At 36.8% G+C, this 15,680-nt stretch overlaps 1 protein-coding gene and 1 long non-coding RNA gene across 2 annotated transcripts; one reads left to right on the forward strand and one right to left on the reverse strand.

Moving 5' to 3' along the window:
* Positions 1-8,893: 8,893 nt before the first annotated feature.
* Positions 8,894-10,794, forward strand: LOC145127604 (uncharacterized). The gene is made up of 4 exons (XM_079062770.1): positions 8,894-9,980; positions 10,107-10,167; positions 10,236-10,457; positions 10,656-10,794. The coding sequence occupies exons 1-4, from the start codon at positions 8,894-8,896 to the stop codon at positions 10,792-10,794; spliced, it is 1,509 nt and encodes a 502-aa protein (XP_078918896.1).
* A 1,779-nt stretch (positions 10,795-12,573) lies between these two features.
* LOC145123323 (uncharacterized) lies at positions 12,574-13,395 on the reverse strand. The gene is made up of 3 exons (XR_013715099.1): positions 13,233-13,395; positions 13,040-13,073; positions 12,574-12,883 (listed from the first exon to the last, which is right to left on the reverse strand). It is a non-coding gene; the product is annotated as an uncharacterized LOC145123323 (long non-coding RNA).
* Positions 13,396-15,680: the final 2,285 nt, after the last annotated feature.

Below are 15,680 nucleotides of genomic sequence, written 5' to 3' on the forward strand. Positions count from 1 at the left end.
CACTGGTAAGTCTGGATGAACCTAACAGCTATGCGGAAGCCATGGCAGGCCCCGAGTCTGCTAAATGGAAAGAGGCAATGGACAGTGAGATACAGTCCATGTATGACAATCAGCTTTGGGACTTGGTTGACAATGTACCAGGTAGTAACACAGTTGGGTGCAAATGGATCTTCAAGAAGAAGATCGACATGGATGGTAATGTACACACTTATAAGGCACGACTGGTTGCAAAGGGCTTTTCTCAAACTCCAGGAGTTGATTATGATGAGACCTTTTCACCAGTAGCCAAGATTAAGTCTATTAGGGTCCTGTTAGCCATTGCTGCATTTCATGATTATGAAATATGGCAAATGGATGTCAAAACTGCTTTCCTTAATGGAAAGTTGGCTGAGGATGTTTACATGAGTCAGCCAGAGGGTTTTGTAAGTACAGAGTACCCTAATAGAGTGTGTAAGCTTGAGAAATCCATCTATGGATTGAAACAAGCACCTCGCAGATGGAATCTTTGCTTTGATGAGAAAGTCAAAGAGTTTGGCTTTTCGAGGAGTGAAGATGAATCTTGTGTATATGTCAAGGCTAGTGGGAGTATAGTTAGCTTTTTGGTATTGTATGTGGATGACATACTACTCATAGGAAATGACATCCCAACCTTGCAGGAAGTGAAGTCCTGGCTTGGGAAGTGTTTCGCTATGAAGGACCTAGGAGAAGCTGCCTATATTCTAGGGATAAGGATTCTGAGAGACCGGAGTAGAAGACTAATTGGACTTAGTCAAAGTACATACTTGGATAAGGTGCTGAAGAGGTTTAGCATGCAAGATTCCAAGAAAGGAGAGTTACCCATCCAGAGTAACGCTAGATTGAGTAAGACTCGGAGCCCGAGTACCGAGGTTGAGATAGCATAAATGAATCGAGTACCTTATGCTTCTGCAGTAGGCTCGATCATGTATGTTATGACTTGCACTCGTCCTGATGTAGCCTTTGCTTTGAGCATGGTTAGCAGGTATCAGGGGAACTCTGGTAAGGCTCACTGGACTGCGGTAAATAATATCCTCAACTACCTGCGGAGGACTAAGGACTGGGTCCTTACCCTCGGTGGGAGTGATGACTTGAGATTTGTAGGGTATAGTGATGCTAGCTTCCAGACTGATAGGGATAATTTCCACTCTCAGTCGGGCTGGGTCTTTACCTTAAACGGAGGAGCAATTTCTTGGAAAAGTTCCAAGCAGGAGACAGTTGCTGATTCAACTTGCGAATCAGAGTATATAGCGGCAAGCGAGGCAGCAAATGAGGCGATATGGCTAAAGAACTTCATTGGAGACCTTGGAGTTGTACCAGCTATAAAGGAGCCCATAGAGATTTTCTGTGATAGTGAAAGTGCAGTTGCCTTAGCAAAGGAACCAAGGGATCACGGGAGATCCAGACACATCGACAGAAAATATCATTTTATCAGACATCGCATAGAAGAAGGACTCCTCGTGGCAAAGAGGGTATCATCGGATGAGAACCCGGCAGATCCCCTCACGAAGGGACTGGGCAGGGTTAAGCATCTCCAACATGCAAGGAGCATAGGGCTGAAGGATGATATTAGTTTTAGTAGTTAGATAATTTCTGAAATTTGTAAAGTGTAATTGACATTTGATGATGAATAAAAGGTGTGTTTTATTTATGAGTAAAGTGTTGCCATCTTGTGTCGATCGTTTACTATTATTTCTTTTGCATGTTTTGACTTCCAGAATATTTATGTTGTGTTTTTACATGTTATTCAAATGATCCACAGTCGGTCATATGTTGGAAGTAGATATGAATTAAGACTGTCATGAGTTGGTTGTAGAGGTCTAAGATGTTGGACATGGCCTCAACACTCATGAGTGCTCATAAGTTCTGAGTATTGGATTCAACCCACGCTCGCTGGTATCACTTCATGGAATTTATCTCGAGTGATCGCGAAACGGTAATATCATATAAGTCTTCAACCCTAGAGATATGACTTGTTGTCTATGAGTTGGTTATGCATTGATCATGCGAAAACGCATTGGTAACTCGATGTTATAAAACGTGTGTTTGTGTGTGATTTAACAAGTAGTAGAACAAGCATATGAGTCGAAGTTTATCTGTTCCTTCTTGGATTAGAAGCGATCTCTGGGCCCCTCGATGATTTTGTTTTGACCTATGTACCGGGCCCGGTCAGAACTAAGTTGATGTGTTCAATTAAGTTCTATGTCAAACAAATCGGAAATCGGGAAACAAACTGTTGGACAATAAGTAAGACATTGTTCCATGTATTTGTCCGGCCGATATCTAGAACAGATGATTATATGATCACTTATCTTAAATGGCGTACCATCATCTTCTCAGTTCCGAGAGACCTTGAAAAGAGCTACGATTGTTGATCGGTTCCTGAAGTCATATTTGCAGTTATAGTTATTACACTTATCCAAGTGGGAGACTGTTGGATAAGGTGTCTAAGTCCATAACTATTTCTGGTATGTACTTGACCCGACCCGGCATGGTCCATTTGGGTTGCATTGCATCATGCATTTGGATAGACTTAATGACAGAAATAACACATGTGGTTTATTAATATATTATAAGTGCTAATATATTAATAGTATTATTTAATTAGTATTTATCTAGAATTAATCTAGAATTAATTAAGTGATCAAAAGGTGACTAATTAAATATATGGGTTGATTATGTAAATCATCCATAACTTGTATAGTGGGCTAAAAGGCTCCATGGATTATCAAGTTAGGTTAAGCCCATAGGATGCTCCATGGAGGCTCCATGGGAGATACAAACCTATGGGTCATGGAAATGAAGAGTCATGTCACATTAGGGTTTACATGGTGTAACCCTAGATGTGACACTATATAAAGGACATGTTATCTACCAAAATCGGCTACACAAGAAGTTGCAAGAGGGCTAGGCCGATTTTCAAGTGTTCTACATATCTCTCAAAGTCATTCCAAAGCATTTGGTGTTGTGTGAAACATTTGAGGCATCACACTTGGGGTGCTAGGCTCTCAAGGTTTCAAGGAATCATATCAACTACAAGGTATGTAATTCTAGCTATCTTTTATGTTTAAAGTTCCCCATGTATGCTAGATAGGTTTATGAACCTTGGAAAAAGTATTTTGCATGTATTTTAGACAAACATAGATCCAAGGTTTTCTATGGTTGCATGTACACTTAGGAGTGTTAGAATGCTCAAAACCCATTACAATCTCCCCCTTGGTTTATAGCTTTATTTTCTAACTGACCCAACAAACTCCCCCTAAAAAGTAGCTGGCTTTTCTTGTCAATCTTCATCGGGAGCTTGGCTTCAGCATTAATCTTCAAATTCTTCACAACTTCAAGATGAACTTAATGAATCTTCAACGAATGACTTCATCTTGAGCAGTTGGTCTTTTCTTCAAAATTTGACTCTAAACGCACATTGGGTGAGGAGGCTTCTTGATAAGATTCTTGAAAGATAGCGTTTTCAGCTTGAGAATCTTCAGAGAGAAAATCAGAGAGAACTAATCTTTTTGGATCACTTCAGCAGGTTCAAGATAGTAGCAAATTGATTGACGAGACTTCAATGCAACTTGACACATAATCTTCAAGTCAGCTTCACCTTGCTTCTAGGGTTGAAGGATTGAATGTTGAAAGAATAATCTTCATTTCTTGCTCCTTCAAATGAGAATTCTTTGATGCTCACGGATGAAGCTTTGGCTCAGAAATTTTCGATACAGTCTCCATGAGTCTGGTCTACATCTGAATTCCCTTTTCAATACAAAAGAAAACTAAAAGAAAACTTAGCACACAATATTTTTGGATTTTTTATATTTTCTGAAAAAGAAAATAAAACAGAAACAAAAGTATTTTTGGATTTTTGATTTTCTAAACAAAAAATAAAACATAAATAACACTATTTTTGGATTTCTTTTAGTTTTTCTGATTTTTGTTTGATTTTTGAATTTTTTTTAATTCTCCCCCTAAATTTGTGCATAGAGGAAAACTATGAACAAATTTAACAAAAACAAAAAATATTTGGGATCAAAGTTGTCAAGCAATCCAATATCGTTTATCAGCACACGCCTGCATGTCTAGATCTGGTCAATCACCAGTATTGTGGTCCACTTAAACACAAAGGATGTTGACAATTTGGACAGATTATAAGTGACAAGTCATTGTGATATATATTCCTAAATGGACATTTAGCTGACGACGGCCAAGGATATTGTTGTCCACTTAAATTAAGCAGCAAGATCTACAGACAACCTATTAAATGGTTCAATTTTAGATGTACTAGAACATGTTTCCCACTAACCGATATACCCCGGTAATCAAGAACTTCCAAAGAACTCCTTACGTTAGATGAGTATTCAATCATTAAGAAAGAAGTCAGATATAGAAGTGCATATGTTGTATCCCAGGTCGGATGTCTTCCAATCACACAGAGGGAACAACATATGACTAACATAGATAGGGGTTTAGAGAGATAGTAGAGTGCATATGCTGTGTCCCAGGTCGGATCTTCCGATCACGTAGATGGAACAACATATGGCTAACAGATAGAAAGAATTTCATAGATATGGAAATGCATAGAGATAGAGTTGCATATGTTGCATTCCAGGTCGGATATGTTCCACTCACGCAAAGGAAGCAACATATGACTGACAGATAGAAAGCAAGAAAATAATTTCCTACAGACCTACTTTATCAGAACCCCCCCCCCCCCCCCGGTTTCCCTATCAATACCGGAATTAAGGACATGAGTCCATACATCAAGGAAATATTCAGCCACAGTTCTAGATAATTAACTTTTAGTGTATCTCGCAGGCTCCCATGTTTATCTTACTGCTCAATCTACCCGAGCGTCGTATGGCCAGTCCAAATGAAACTATCTAAGTTCATATTAGTCAAGTCCTTTAAAATTTTCAAAATGAGTCTAGTCCTTTTGAATCCTTTGTGCCTACCAGCACATTGAATACAGAGTCAAGACAATTCGGCTTTAGTGCATTACACGCATCATAAATTGCCCTTTAGCACTATACTTCATATCACTTCCCAAAACAATCTACTAAAGAAAGACATATAAGGAAATTAAAGAAAAATGTCTTTGAAATGAAACAGTGTAAGATAAACTCAGGAGTATCGAGAAGAAAAATCAAACCGTAAGTCACCGATTGAATTGGCATCCAGAAGGTCTGAGAACAATACGCATAATCTCATAACAGATCCGAAAATTCTTCATGTCATTAAGCACATAACCCCATTTGTGATCCACTCCTTCCTTACTTCCTTTCCCGCAAAGGACACATACTCCCAAGCAAAGTTCTGAATGTTGTACAGTTGAGAGATGTCCAATATCATGTGCCTAGAACAGCCACTACCAACAAACCGAAGTCTGATGATATGCCTTCATAGCTGCTCCGACACAGAGCGGGATCAGTTAGCCTTTGGAACCCAGTCCATTTTGAAACTGGGTTGACCTTTTTCATCCTTGCACGGTACTCTCCCATGACATATCTTGTTTATCACAAACAGAAGATGAAGAAATATTAGAGTCATTAGGTGATTTGGGAGATTGAATCTTTGGTACCCATATGTAGTCGGGTTTAACCTATTTCTTGTTCGATCCGATGGGTGCCTTGTCTCTTGCTTTTGAACTTGAAGCTGATTGTTGAGATGACTTTGATTTTTGCTTCTTGACCGACATTCCCTTTTTTACCTTGGGAGATGGATTCTTAGCCTTGGGATGTGAATTCTTGCCCGTCATGGCATTCCAGTCGCCATTGTCTGAACGTGACCTTGAGGGATTTCTTTTGGAAAATCTCCCTCTTGGCACGTTCTACCACCCTTGTGCGTAGTAAGGAACGTATGCGCGATTTGGACAGTTTCTGGCAATGTGTCCAGGTGTTCCACAGTGAAAGCAAGTTTGCTTCTTCATGTAGAAGTTGTTTCTTCCTGCCCCTGGTGGCGTATCCTTGCCTTGTCTTTTATTTTTCCCACAAGCACACTTGTAACAAGCACTCTGTTTCACTGGAATTGGTGGCCTGTATTTCTCAACAGTAGGTTTGTTAGGAGTGACTGAGTTATAAGCAACATGTTCAGAGTTCAAGGAGACATTGGATTGTTCAATAGTTTTCTCCTTGTTCTCATCTTCTGCTGCTTTACCTGCACATGAAGTAGAATCATTAGTATCTTTTACCTCAACACTTTCTTGCACAACCACGACAGGTTTGCCATACACCATAAATGGTTCTCTATCTATTTCTTCCTGAGTCAAAGGAGTAACAGTATAAGTGTGATTGAATGGAGGAGGGACACTCTCATATCCTATTCCTACTTGCTTTTGGTCCTTCCATTTCATTAGTTTTTCAATCATTGTTGCCACTTTGTCACTTGACACATCGTATTTTTTAAAGTTGAAATCGGCATTTTGAAAACGTATTTTCCATTTTTAAAGTTCCTCAATGACAGCAGCAAGTTCTTTATGAAGATATCTATAATTGACACACTTATTGCTATGGTCCTCCTGTAGTTTCCTAAAGTCCTTAGTTTTGGCATCTAGTTGTTCTTTCAATGGTTTCTGGCCTTTCCTAAGTTGGTATCCTTCGTATTTTAGTTCCTCGTTCTCTCTTCGTAGTAATTCATAGTGTACACGTAAATTCTCCAAGGAAAGTTCATTGACTTTGATTTTTGAAGAACTCATTGTTAATCAAAAATGCCCTTTGACTAAAAACTCAAAAGTCAACCTTAAAAGTCAAATTTAAAAAAATCAAACTTAAAAGTCAAACCGAAAAGCTAAATTTGAAAATTTAAAAGATAAACGAAAAAGTCAAAGTTTAAAGTCAAAGGTCAAACTTTAAAGTCAAAGTCCAAATTTTAGGAAAAAGTCAATTTAAAAAATCAAAAAATATAAAAACTAGAATTTTTGGGTTGAAAGTGGAATTTCAAAATAAAAAATATTTGAATTTTGGGCTAAATATGTCAAAAATGCGAAATTAGGTTGCAGCAGCGAGTCTTTATGAATTAAATTTGGAAGGAAAGAAGCGTGTGGCTTGGTAGCTCAATTGGTAAGGCGCTGATTTTAAAGAATCAGAGGACCCGGGTTCGAAACTCGGTAGCCCCCAAAAATCCCTTCCCTTTTTTTAATAAGCGTTGAACGAGAAAGAAGGTTGCTGGACGAACACGTGCGAGCTGCGAGGCCGAGAACGAAGCGAACCGGAAACGCTGCTGGACCGCAAACCACCGAGCCGTACACGTGAGAGGCTGCTGAGCGGTACACCGAGCCGTACATCGAGGTCGTATACTCCGAGGCCGCACACGGTTCTACGGCTGTACACGGCTGTGGGTCGTGAACTTCGGGTCGTACACTCCGAGAAACCATAGTTGTACACACGATTACGGCCGTGCACCTTCAACTAGCCGTACACCTTCATTGGTTGGTAAAAAGGTTTAAAAATAACAAGGTAAAACCACTACGTTAATTTCAAAGTCATATGACTAATATGGTGTGGTGTGTACATAATGAATATGCTACTGCACATAAAGAATTGATGCCAAGATTTTGTGATTCATTTACTGTACTAAAAGGCAAAACCAAACACAAGCTATGTTTTATATGTCTTGAATGGTACTTTGCACATTGGAAATCAATGTAAGTGATTTCCTTTCCCTTTTTTTTTATCATTTTTAATAAAAATCAAATTTACCGTTGTAATCATTCAAGATGGCGGGAATTGAATTCAGACCCCATAACTAAATTGATTTGTCTTGAAATTGAAATCATATTATTTCTTGCAAGCATTGGCATCTGCGATGCATGGAAACGCCATATCAGTAGCCGCTCCCGTATATGAAACGCCTAGGAAACGGAAACGCCGGTGAAACGGCCGGGAAACGTTTCCGGCTAGAATCGGCAATCCCTAAAACGTTTCTCGCAAGTTTCGTTCACGTTTCCCTTTTTTTTGCATGGGCTTTTAATACGCAGTAATAGAGTAATGGGCTTAGTCCTATGTCGGTTGCTAATGCTATTACCCTACAATTAGTCAATTAGTCGATTAGAATTTAGAAGTTTACAAGCGTAAGGCTGCTGCGTACTGTTTTCCTTGGTGATCATCGACTTTTATAGTTTTTTTTACTGCCTCTCTGTGTCGTCGATCAAGAAGACAAGAACAAGAAAAAAAATTCAAAACTCATTCACACATTCACCACTCACCAATTCGATTATTATGGCTTCTTCTCAAGAACAAGAAACACAAGGATCATCTACATCAGTTTTGTGACTAAACTCGATAAACTTGCTGGAGCAGGAGGATGTTGGAAGTTCAAGTGTAACCTTTGCAGTGAAACCCCGCAAGGATCATATTCTAGAGTTAGAACACATTTGCTTGGAATAAAAGGTAATCTATTGTTCAAATTAGTGTGTGTGTCTATGTAATTTTCGATTTTTGATTTATGTTATTGACTTATTGTATTGATTCATGAAAAATTATAAAGAAAGAAAATTAGAGGCTGCGATTTTTGTTTTGATTCATCATTCATGTATTTGTTGTAATTTTTGATTCATGTTATTGTATTGAAGTATTGAACTATGATTCATTAACAATTGTAATGAAATAAGAGGCTGCGATTTTTGTTTTGATTCATGTATTTGTTGCACTTTTGATTCATGTTATTCAATAGAACTATTTATTCATGAACAATGGTAAAGTCAAATAAATAAGAGGTTTTTTATTCACTTTCTTGTTTTTATTAATGTAATGTAATTAAATTTATAATGTCAATGATGACCTTATTTTTTTCATGTTGTGTAATTGAGAATGTCAATGTTATTATGTTGTTTAATATAGGTACCAGGATTTCTATTTGCAAGAAAGCAACAACAGCTGACAAACTTAACATGACACAATTAGAAGATGCATATGAAAAGAAGAAAACCGAGTCACAAGCGAAAGAAGTCCAGTTGCCATGTGAAGCTGGTGTTGGATTTAAGAAAAGAAAAGGTATTTCAACACCTATTGAAAGAGCTTTTGGTGTTGAAATTAGGGACCAACTGGATCAAGAAATAGCTAGAATGTTTTATACCGGAGGTTTACCTTTTAATCTTGCAAGAAATCCACACTATGTCAGGGCTTTTCAGTTTGCTGCTAACAACAAAATTGATGGTTATGTACCTCCTGGTTATAATAAGCTAAGAACAACATTACTACAAAAAGAAAAAGATAATGTTCACAAGCTATTTGAGCCACTTAGGTCTACATGGAAAGAAAAAGGTGTGACTATTGTGAGTGATGGCTGGAGTGATCCTATAAGAAAACCTCTAATCAACTTCATGGCTACCTCAGGTAATGGTTCTTTGTTTCTAAAGGCAGTGAATTGTTTTGGGGAAGTGAAAGATAGATTTTTTATTGCTGAATTGATGAAGGAAGTCATCAATGAAATTGGTCATGAAAATGTTGTGCAAATAATTACTGAAAATGCAGCAAATTGTAAGGCGGCTGGAGAGATTATAGAGAGTCAGTTTCCTCACATCTATTGGAAACCATGTGTTGTTCATACGCTTAATCTTGCTTTGAAGAACATTTGTTCACCAAGGAATGTGGAAACAAATGAACTAACATATGAACAGTGCCGCTGGATAAAAGAAGTTCACGAAGAGGCGTTTGCAATAAAAAATTTCATCACGAACCATAACATGAGGCTCTCGATTTTCACCAAGTTTACTCCTCTTAGGCTGCTTTCTGTTGCTGACACTCGCTTTGCCTCCATCATTGTGATGCTTAAGAGATTGAAACTTATCAAAAGGGGTCTTCAAGCTATGGTCATAAGCGAAGAATGGTCTTCTTATAGATTAGATGACACTGAGAAAGCAAACTCTGTGAAAGAATATATTTTGAATGATGATTGGTGGGATAAAGTAACATATATTCTTAGTTTCACTGGACCTATATATGAGATGATTAGAGCTTGTGACACTGACAAACCATGTTTACACTTGGTCTATGAGATGTGGGATTCTATGATTGAGAAAGTGAAGATTGAGATCTACAAGAAATAAAAACGTCCGACATCTCAAATAAGTTGTTTTTACGACGTTGTGCATCGTATTTTAGTGGCTCGATGGGCGAAGAATAACACTCCCCTACATTGTTTAGCTCACTCTTTACATCCAAGGTATAAGATTTTAAATTATACACTTGATTTCTATTATATATTTATTTTTTAACTTTTGGATGTTGTAGATATTATAGTGATGCATGGTTAATGGAGGATTCTACAAGATGTGCTCCACATAGGGATGGAGAAATTTCACAAGAAAGGATGAAATGTTTTCGAAGGTTGTTTCCTAATGGTGATGAGTATGGCAGAGTCCTTGATGAGTATGCGATGTTTTCAATGAAGAGTGGTCCTTTTGAAGATTTAACAAGCATTTCAAAGATGGCTACTATGGAACCCAAGAATTGGTGGGTTAACTTTGGTGCTCAAACTCCTTTTCTCCAGACTTTGGCTTTTTGATTACTTGGACAACCTAATTCTTCTTCTTGTGCTGAGCATAATTGGAGTACTTATGCATTTATTCACTCGCTTAAAAGGAACAAGTTGACTACAAGTCGTGCTCAAGACTTGGTTTACATCCACAATAATCTCTGACTTTTGTCAAGGACTCCGAAAGATGATGTAAAGATGTGGGATGTGGGTGGAGATGCTTTTGATTCAATGGAAGACGTCGGGTTTTTGGAGTTTGCAGATCTCTCACTAGATGAACCCGACTTTGAAAATGATTTGATTATTGATAATTAGTTACTTTTAAAATATTTAGTATTTTTGGAGTTTAAACTTTACATATTTTGGAATTTCTTTAATATATATATATATATATATATATATATATATATATATATATATATATGTTTTTTCATATTTTTTATATTGCCGTATCTATGCCCTATCCGTATCTTGAATTTTTGAGTTTTGCCGTTTCCCGTTTCCGTTCCGTATCCGTTTCCCGTTGCCGTATCCGTTTCCGTGCAACTTAGATTGGCATCACAAACATTGTAGAAAATAAAATTGTAGGTATATAATATAACTCAAACTTCCATTTGCACATAAAAAACACAGGTGAAATCAAACTTCCTTAAGCACATAAAAATAGTACAAAAAAATAAAATAAAATAAAGATAAAAAATAAAACTACAACAAATATGAAAAATGGAAAACAAACTTGATGAAGTAATGAAGATGGAAGTTTACAGACGATAAATGAAGCTTAGAACAGGATCGTGGTAGGATTTTACATTAAATAACAAGACTAAAAAATAATCCTTAAGAATTTGAACTACTTTTTCTTTTAGCCTTCATTCCTTTCGATTTCTCCTATTTTTATTTAAGTTGAAAACGGAGGATTGGGGTTGATTAGAGTAGAAAAGGGAGGAATGGGGTCCAATATAATAGGCATGGACGTGGGAATTTACAATCCCACAATATCACTGAACGGAAAAATTCTCACACCTAGGGTTCATAGGTTGGCTAATTTTCGTTAAAATACTACAACACGAGAGATAGAGTACTAGTAAGAAAAAGAGAAATAGACATTAAATTAACATTGTTTGCTAACTTTACTTACATGTTATGATGCAATGTTCCAACGTTGGGAAAATCAAGATGCAACGAGGCGGAGGTGGGTGAATGAGGATGCAGAGAAAGAGGCAACATATCGTTGGTGATTCATTATTCGTGTGTGTTGATGACGATATGGGTCATTGGTGATCGGCGGCGGCCATGGATTCCAGACGGCTGTGGATTTTGGGGGTACGATAAAGAGGTTGAATAATACCTAATGGTACGAGGTTTCATTTTATAAAAATAAGTTATGATTTTGGTATTTAATTTATTAATTATTGAATTTACTATAATAATCTTATCTCTTGATTGGTCAAGAATTGGTTTTATATATATATATATATATATATATATATATATATATATATATATATATATATATATATATATATATAAAAGGTTGAGAACGCGAGAACAGTTGTGGACCAATTATTTTATAGGGGCATTAGAGGCATTTTTCAATTTAATTAAATATGGATAAATGGAAAGTAATTAATCAATTCCGAAAATCATGGGAATTTTTTCCCCAATTATTAAGAATACTTAAAATCTTCCTTTTAATTAATAAATTAATAAAAATATCATTTAACATGAATTAAAAAAACGTTTATTTGTTTTATATTTTTATTTTTACTAACAACATTTGATAATGAATAATTTATCGGTTCACCTCATTTATTTTATAAAAAAAATATCTTCATAAATAATGATTTATACATTACATTTAAAAATGAATAAAATTGTAAATTATAAATGAATTAACTCAGTTGTATTTATGAATACACTTGTAAAATCATAAATGAATAAAACCCGAAAAAAAGATTATCAAATCAACTAAAATGGTACTCATATATAAATAAATAAAACACATTTCTATTCATATAAGAATATAATTATAATAGTAAATGAATAAGTTACAATATATATTTTTTTGACACGGAAACTAGTGTTACAATTACAATCATAAATGAATAAAACACATTTTTTCTCCTTCCAAAAGAGGTATTGGTGTCGGTGTTTCATTTGGTAAATCTCCCACCTCCCACTATATGCATGTTTATTCATTGTATCTGCAAAAATGTTAATGAAACAATTATGTATAATTATATAGTCATTCACACATAAATACACTGATATTCACAAATGAATACCCTGTTATTCATAAATAAATATAGTCATTCAAACATAAATTCACACATAAATATACTGGTTGTGGTTGCTTGCCTTGCTCCTCTCGGACCAGCCTCATGGAGTATTCATTGATGATTAACTGCAAAATGAGACATCTAACATTATATTCATATAAGATTACAACTGCAAGCATTCAAGTTCCATTTTTCTGGATTCGGGCATTTCATCGAGCACCTTATGTGCATAACTTATCTTCTTCCCCTATTAGCCAATTTAAATGAGTAAAATACCATACCTGAGAAACATTTTCAAGCAAAAGAATTGCGAAGCTTTGGTGCATACAATAAAATAAACAACAGAAGAGGTTCAAATCAGCATAACATTTGGCTTTCCAATTGATTTTGCAAGAAAAAAAGACTGCACATGTACAGATTCGAACAATATATAGCATTGTAAGGCTCAAATCAAGAGAAGAGGTGGACTTCTACCTGCAACCAAGATTAAGACACTTGTAAAACGCCACTTTCGACCACCACCAAGCCAGCACTCTACTGTAATACGTAAATCGCGCAGAGAAAAGGAAGAATTCCCAGTTCCCTGTCTTTTCCCTGTTCTTCGATTTCTACCTGCAACCAAGATTAAGACGGGGTGAGAGACGGGAATGAAAAAGAAAAACTTGATTCTGAAGAAAAAAGGTTGCGATTCGAATCAGAAAAGAAGAGGAAGTGGGTCTCGCCATTTTTTCTCTTGCTCACATACCTGCATCGAGACGATGAAGAACGAAAGTCATCGCTGGGGTCTGCCACTGTTCGCCGCCAACATAACTCCATCACCGCTGCTTCCCCCTCCTCCTTCTCGATCTCACTCTGAATCCTCGTGTACTCTCTCATCGTTTTCACATTTTTAGATGCTCTGGTGGTTTATAGATGAGGGAGGCGACGAAGCGTGCCCTAGGTATAGAAAGAAAGAGAGACGGAAAATTAAAAGGAAAGATATCAGTGTGTGAGAAGATAGATATTCCAACCTTAGTGGTCATATTAAATCGAGTCCAACTAATCTACGAAGTAAATTCGACGTAACATTCTACTTTAGATTGAAGGAAATACAATCAGAGCGATCAATAGAAGTATCGTGATCGCCGTTAAAATTAAGCATCCTGTAGCTAGAAGTGCTACATGCTAGAATGTGATTATATCGCATTCGAACATGAAGGAAGGTATCATCCATGTTAGAGTCTGACTCAAAGAGACATAAGTATAGCCATTGCATCATGCGATGGAAGATCATTAGAGTATGACCGTTCAGTGTGGTATGTTAGTCAAAGTAAAGACCTTATGTTAGGTTAATTTTATTCTTGAAAGAGCAGGAATCTCCGATTAAGATCAAATTTAGAATGAAGAACAAGTGCAAGATTAAGCACCGCCATTAGTCAGTAAGTCCAAAGAGTTACGACTTTTACCTAGGATGGAAAGGTAACATGTTGAGTCATTATACAAGTCATGTTTTGTTGATGATTCTCGGACGTAATCATCCTAAGGGTAGATAATTGTAACATCCGCAAATTCGGGCCAGTTAATTAAGATATAATAAGCGTTAAGAACGACTTTTTAGTAAAAAATATTATTTAGGATAAATAATCCTAACCAAAGTTATAGTATATGTGAAAAGGATTTGGTAGATATAAAGAACACTAAATCCGACTTCGTATGAAGAAGTTATGCTTCTTTGAAGTTTCCCAATTAATACGGAACGACTCTGCGTATCGTAAAAAGCAAATTTTTGATAGATTACCTATCAGACCAAGTGATCTAAAGAAACTCGTAGAAGCCATGAAACCGAGAGCATGCATATAAAGAAAGCCTAAATCTGACTTCGTGAGAGGAAGTTATATTTTTTCTAATATCTCAGCGTAGCAGTATAAGGCTCAGAAACCGAAATTGAAATCGTTCAATTGTTAGGAAGAACAATCTAAACGAGATTTGAAGATGTCATCAATACCTATCCGTCGATATGAATACAATCAAGAACGGACGTCGTATGAGAGAGTTCTAAATTTTTAACGGAGTTTAACAGTCTAAGCCTGTTAAAAATATAACTTAAAAATAAATTCAAATTTTACAGAAGGGGTCTAAATGAAAGTTATAGTTCTCATCGATAGCTACGCGTGGATATAAAACCCGTCGAAAATGGAGATTATTTAAGAAAACCGAAAAATATGTGTGCAGCCGCACGCACAGACAAAATGCACGGCTCACTGACACTCCACCAGATGCTTGACACGTGGCACCACTCAAGGAACGACACGTCAGCACCCCAACCATTTGCTCGACGCGCCTCGACAGAGTGCACGACACGCATATCTTTTTTCAGCTATAAATACCCACCTCCTTTTAAGCTTCTCATGTCTCACCCTACAAGATTTCTCTCTCGATATACTTCGAATTATAGCCATTTTACCTTAGTTCTTAGTATTCCGGCGAAGCCCAGCGACCCGTAAATGCCCGAAAAGTACTATCATTCAGGTAAAAGCTCTATCAGTGCAATTTCCATATTTTTGTCTAGGGAATTTCTGTCACATCAAAGGAAAATCTAAGTGCTAGAGCGAAGTGATGACTCGGAACCCTGACAGCACTTCGCTCTAGCACTTAGATTTTCCTTTGATGTGACAGAAATTCCCTAGACAAAAATATGGAAATTGCACTGATAGAGCTTTTACCTGAATGATAGTACTTTTCGGGCATTTAGGGGTCGCTGGGCTTCGCCGGAATACTAAGAACTAAGGTAAAATGGCTATAATTCGAAGTATATCGAGAGAGAAATCTTGTAGGGTGAGACATGAGAAGATTAAAAGGAGGTGGGTATTTATAGCTGAAAAAAGATATGCGTGTCGTGCACTCTGTCGAGGCGCGTCGCGCAAATGGTTGGGGTGCTGACGT

This window comes from Lactuca virosa, chromosome 7, assembly GCF_052849685.1.
Source record: "Lactuca virosa cultivar CGN04683 chromosome 7, Lactuca_virosa_CGN04683_v6, whole genome shotgun sequence".
In the NCBI taxonomy this organism is placed as follows: Eukaryota; Viridiplantae; Streptophyta; class Magnoliopsida; order Asterales; family Asteraceae; genus Lactuca; species Lactuca virosa.

What these genes read in the sequence shown, in the direction of transcription:
- LOC145127604 (XM_079062770.1), top strand. Translation starts at nt 8,894, where the DNA reads ATGACACAATTAGAAGATGCATATGAAAAGAAGAAAACCGAGTCACAA. An exon ending in TTGTGACACTGACAAACCAT is followed by an intron (nt 9,981 to 10,106) that starts GTTTACACTTGG and finishes ATCGTATTTTAG; the next exon opens with TGGCTCGATGGGCGAAGAAT. An exon ending in GCTCACTCTTTACATCCAAG is followed by an intron (nt 10,168 to 10,235) that starts GTATAAGATTTT and finishes TGGATGTTGTAG; the next exon opens with ATATTATAGTGATGCATGGT.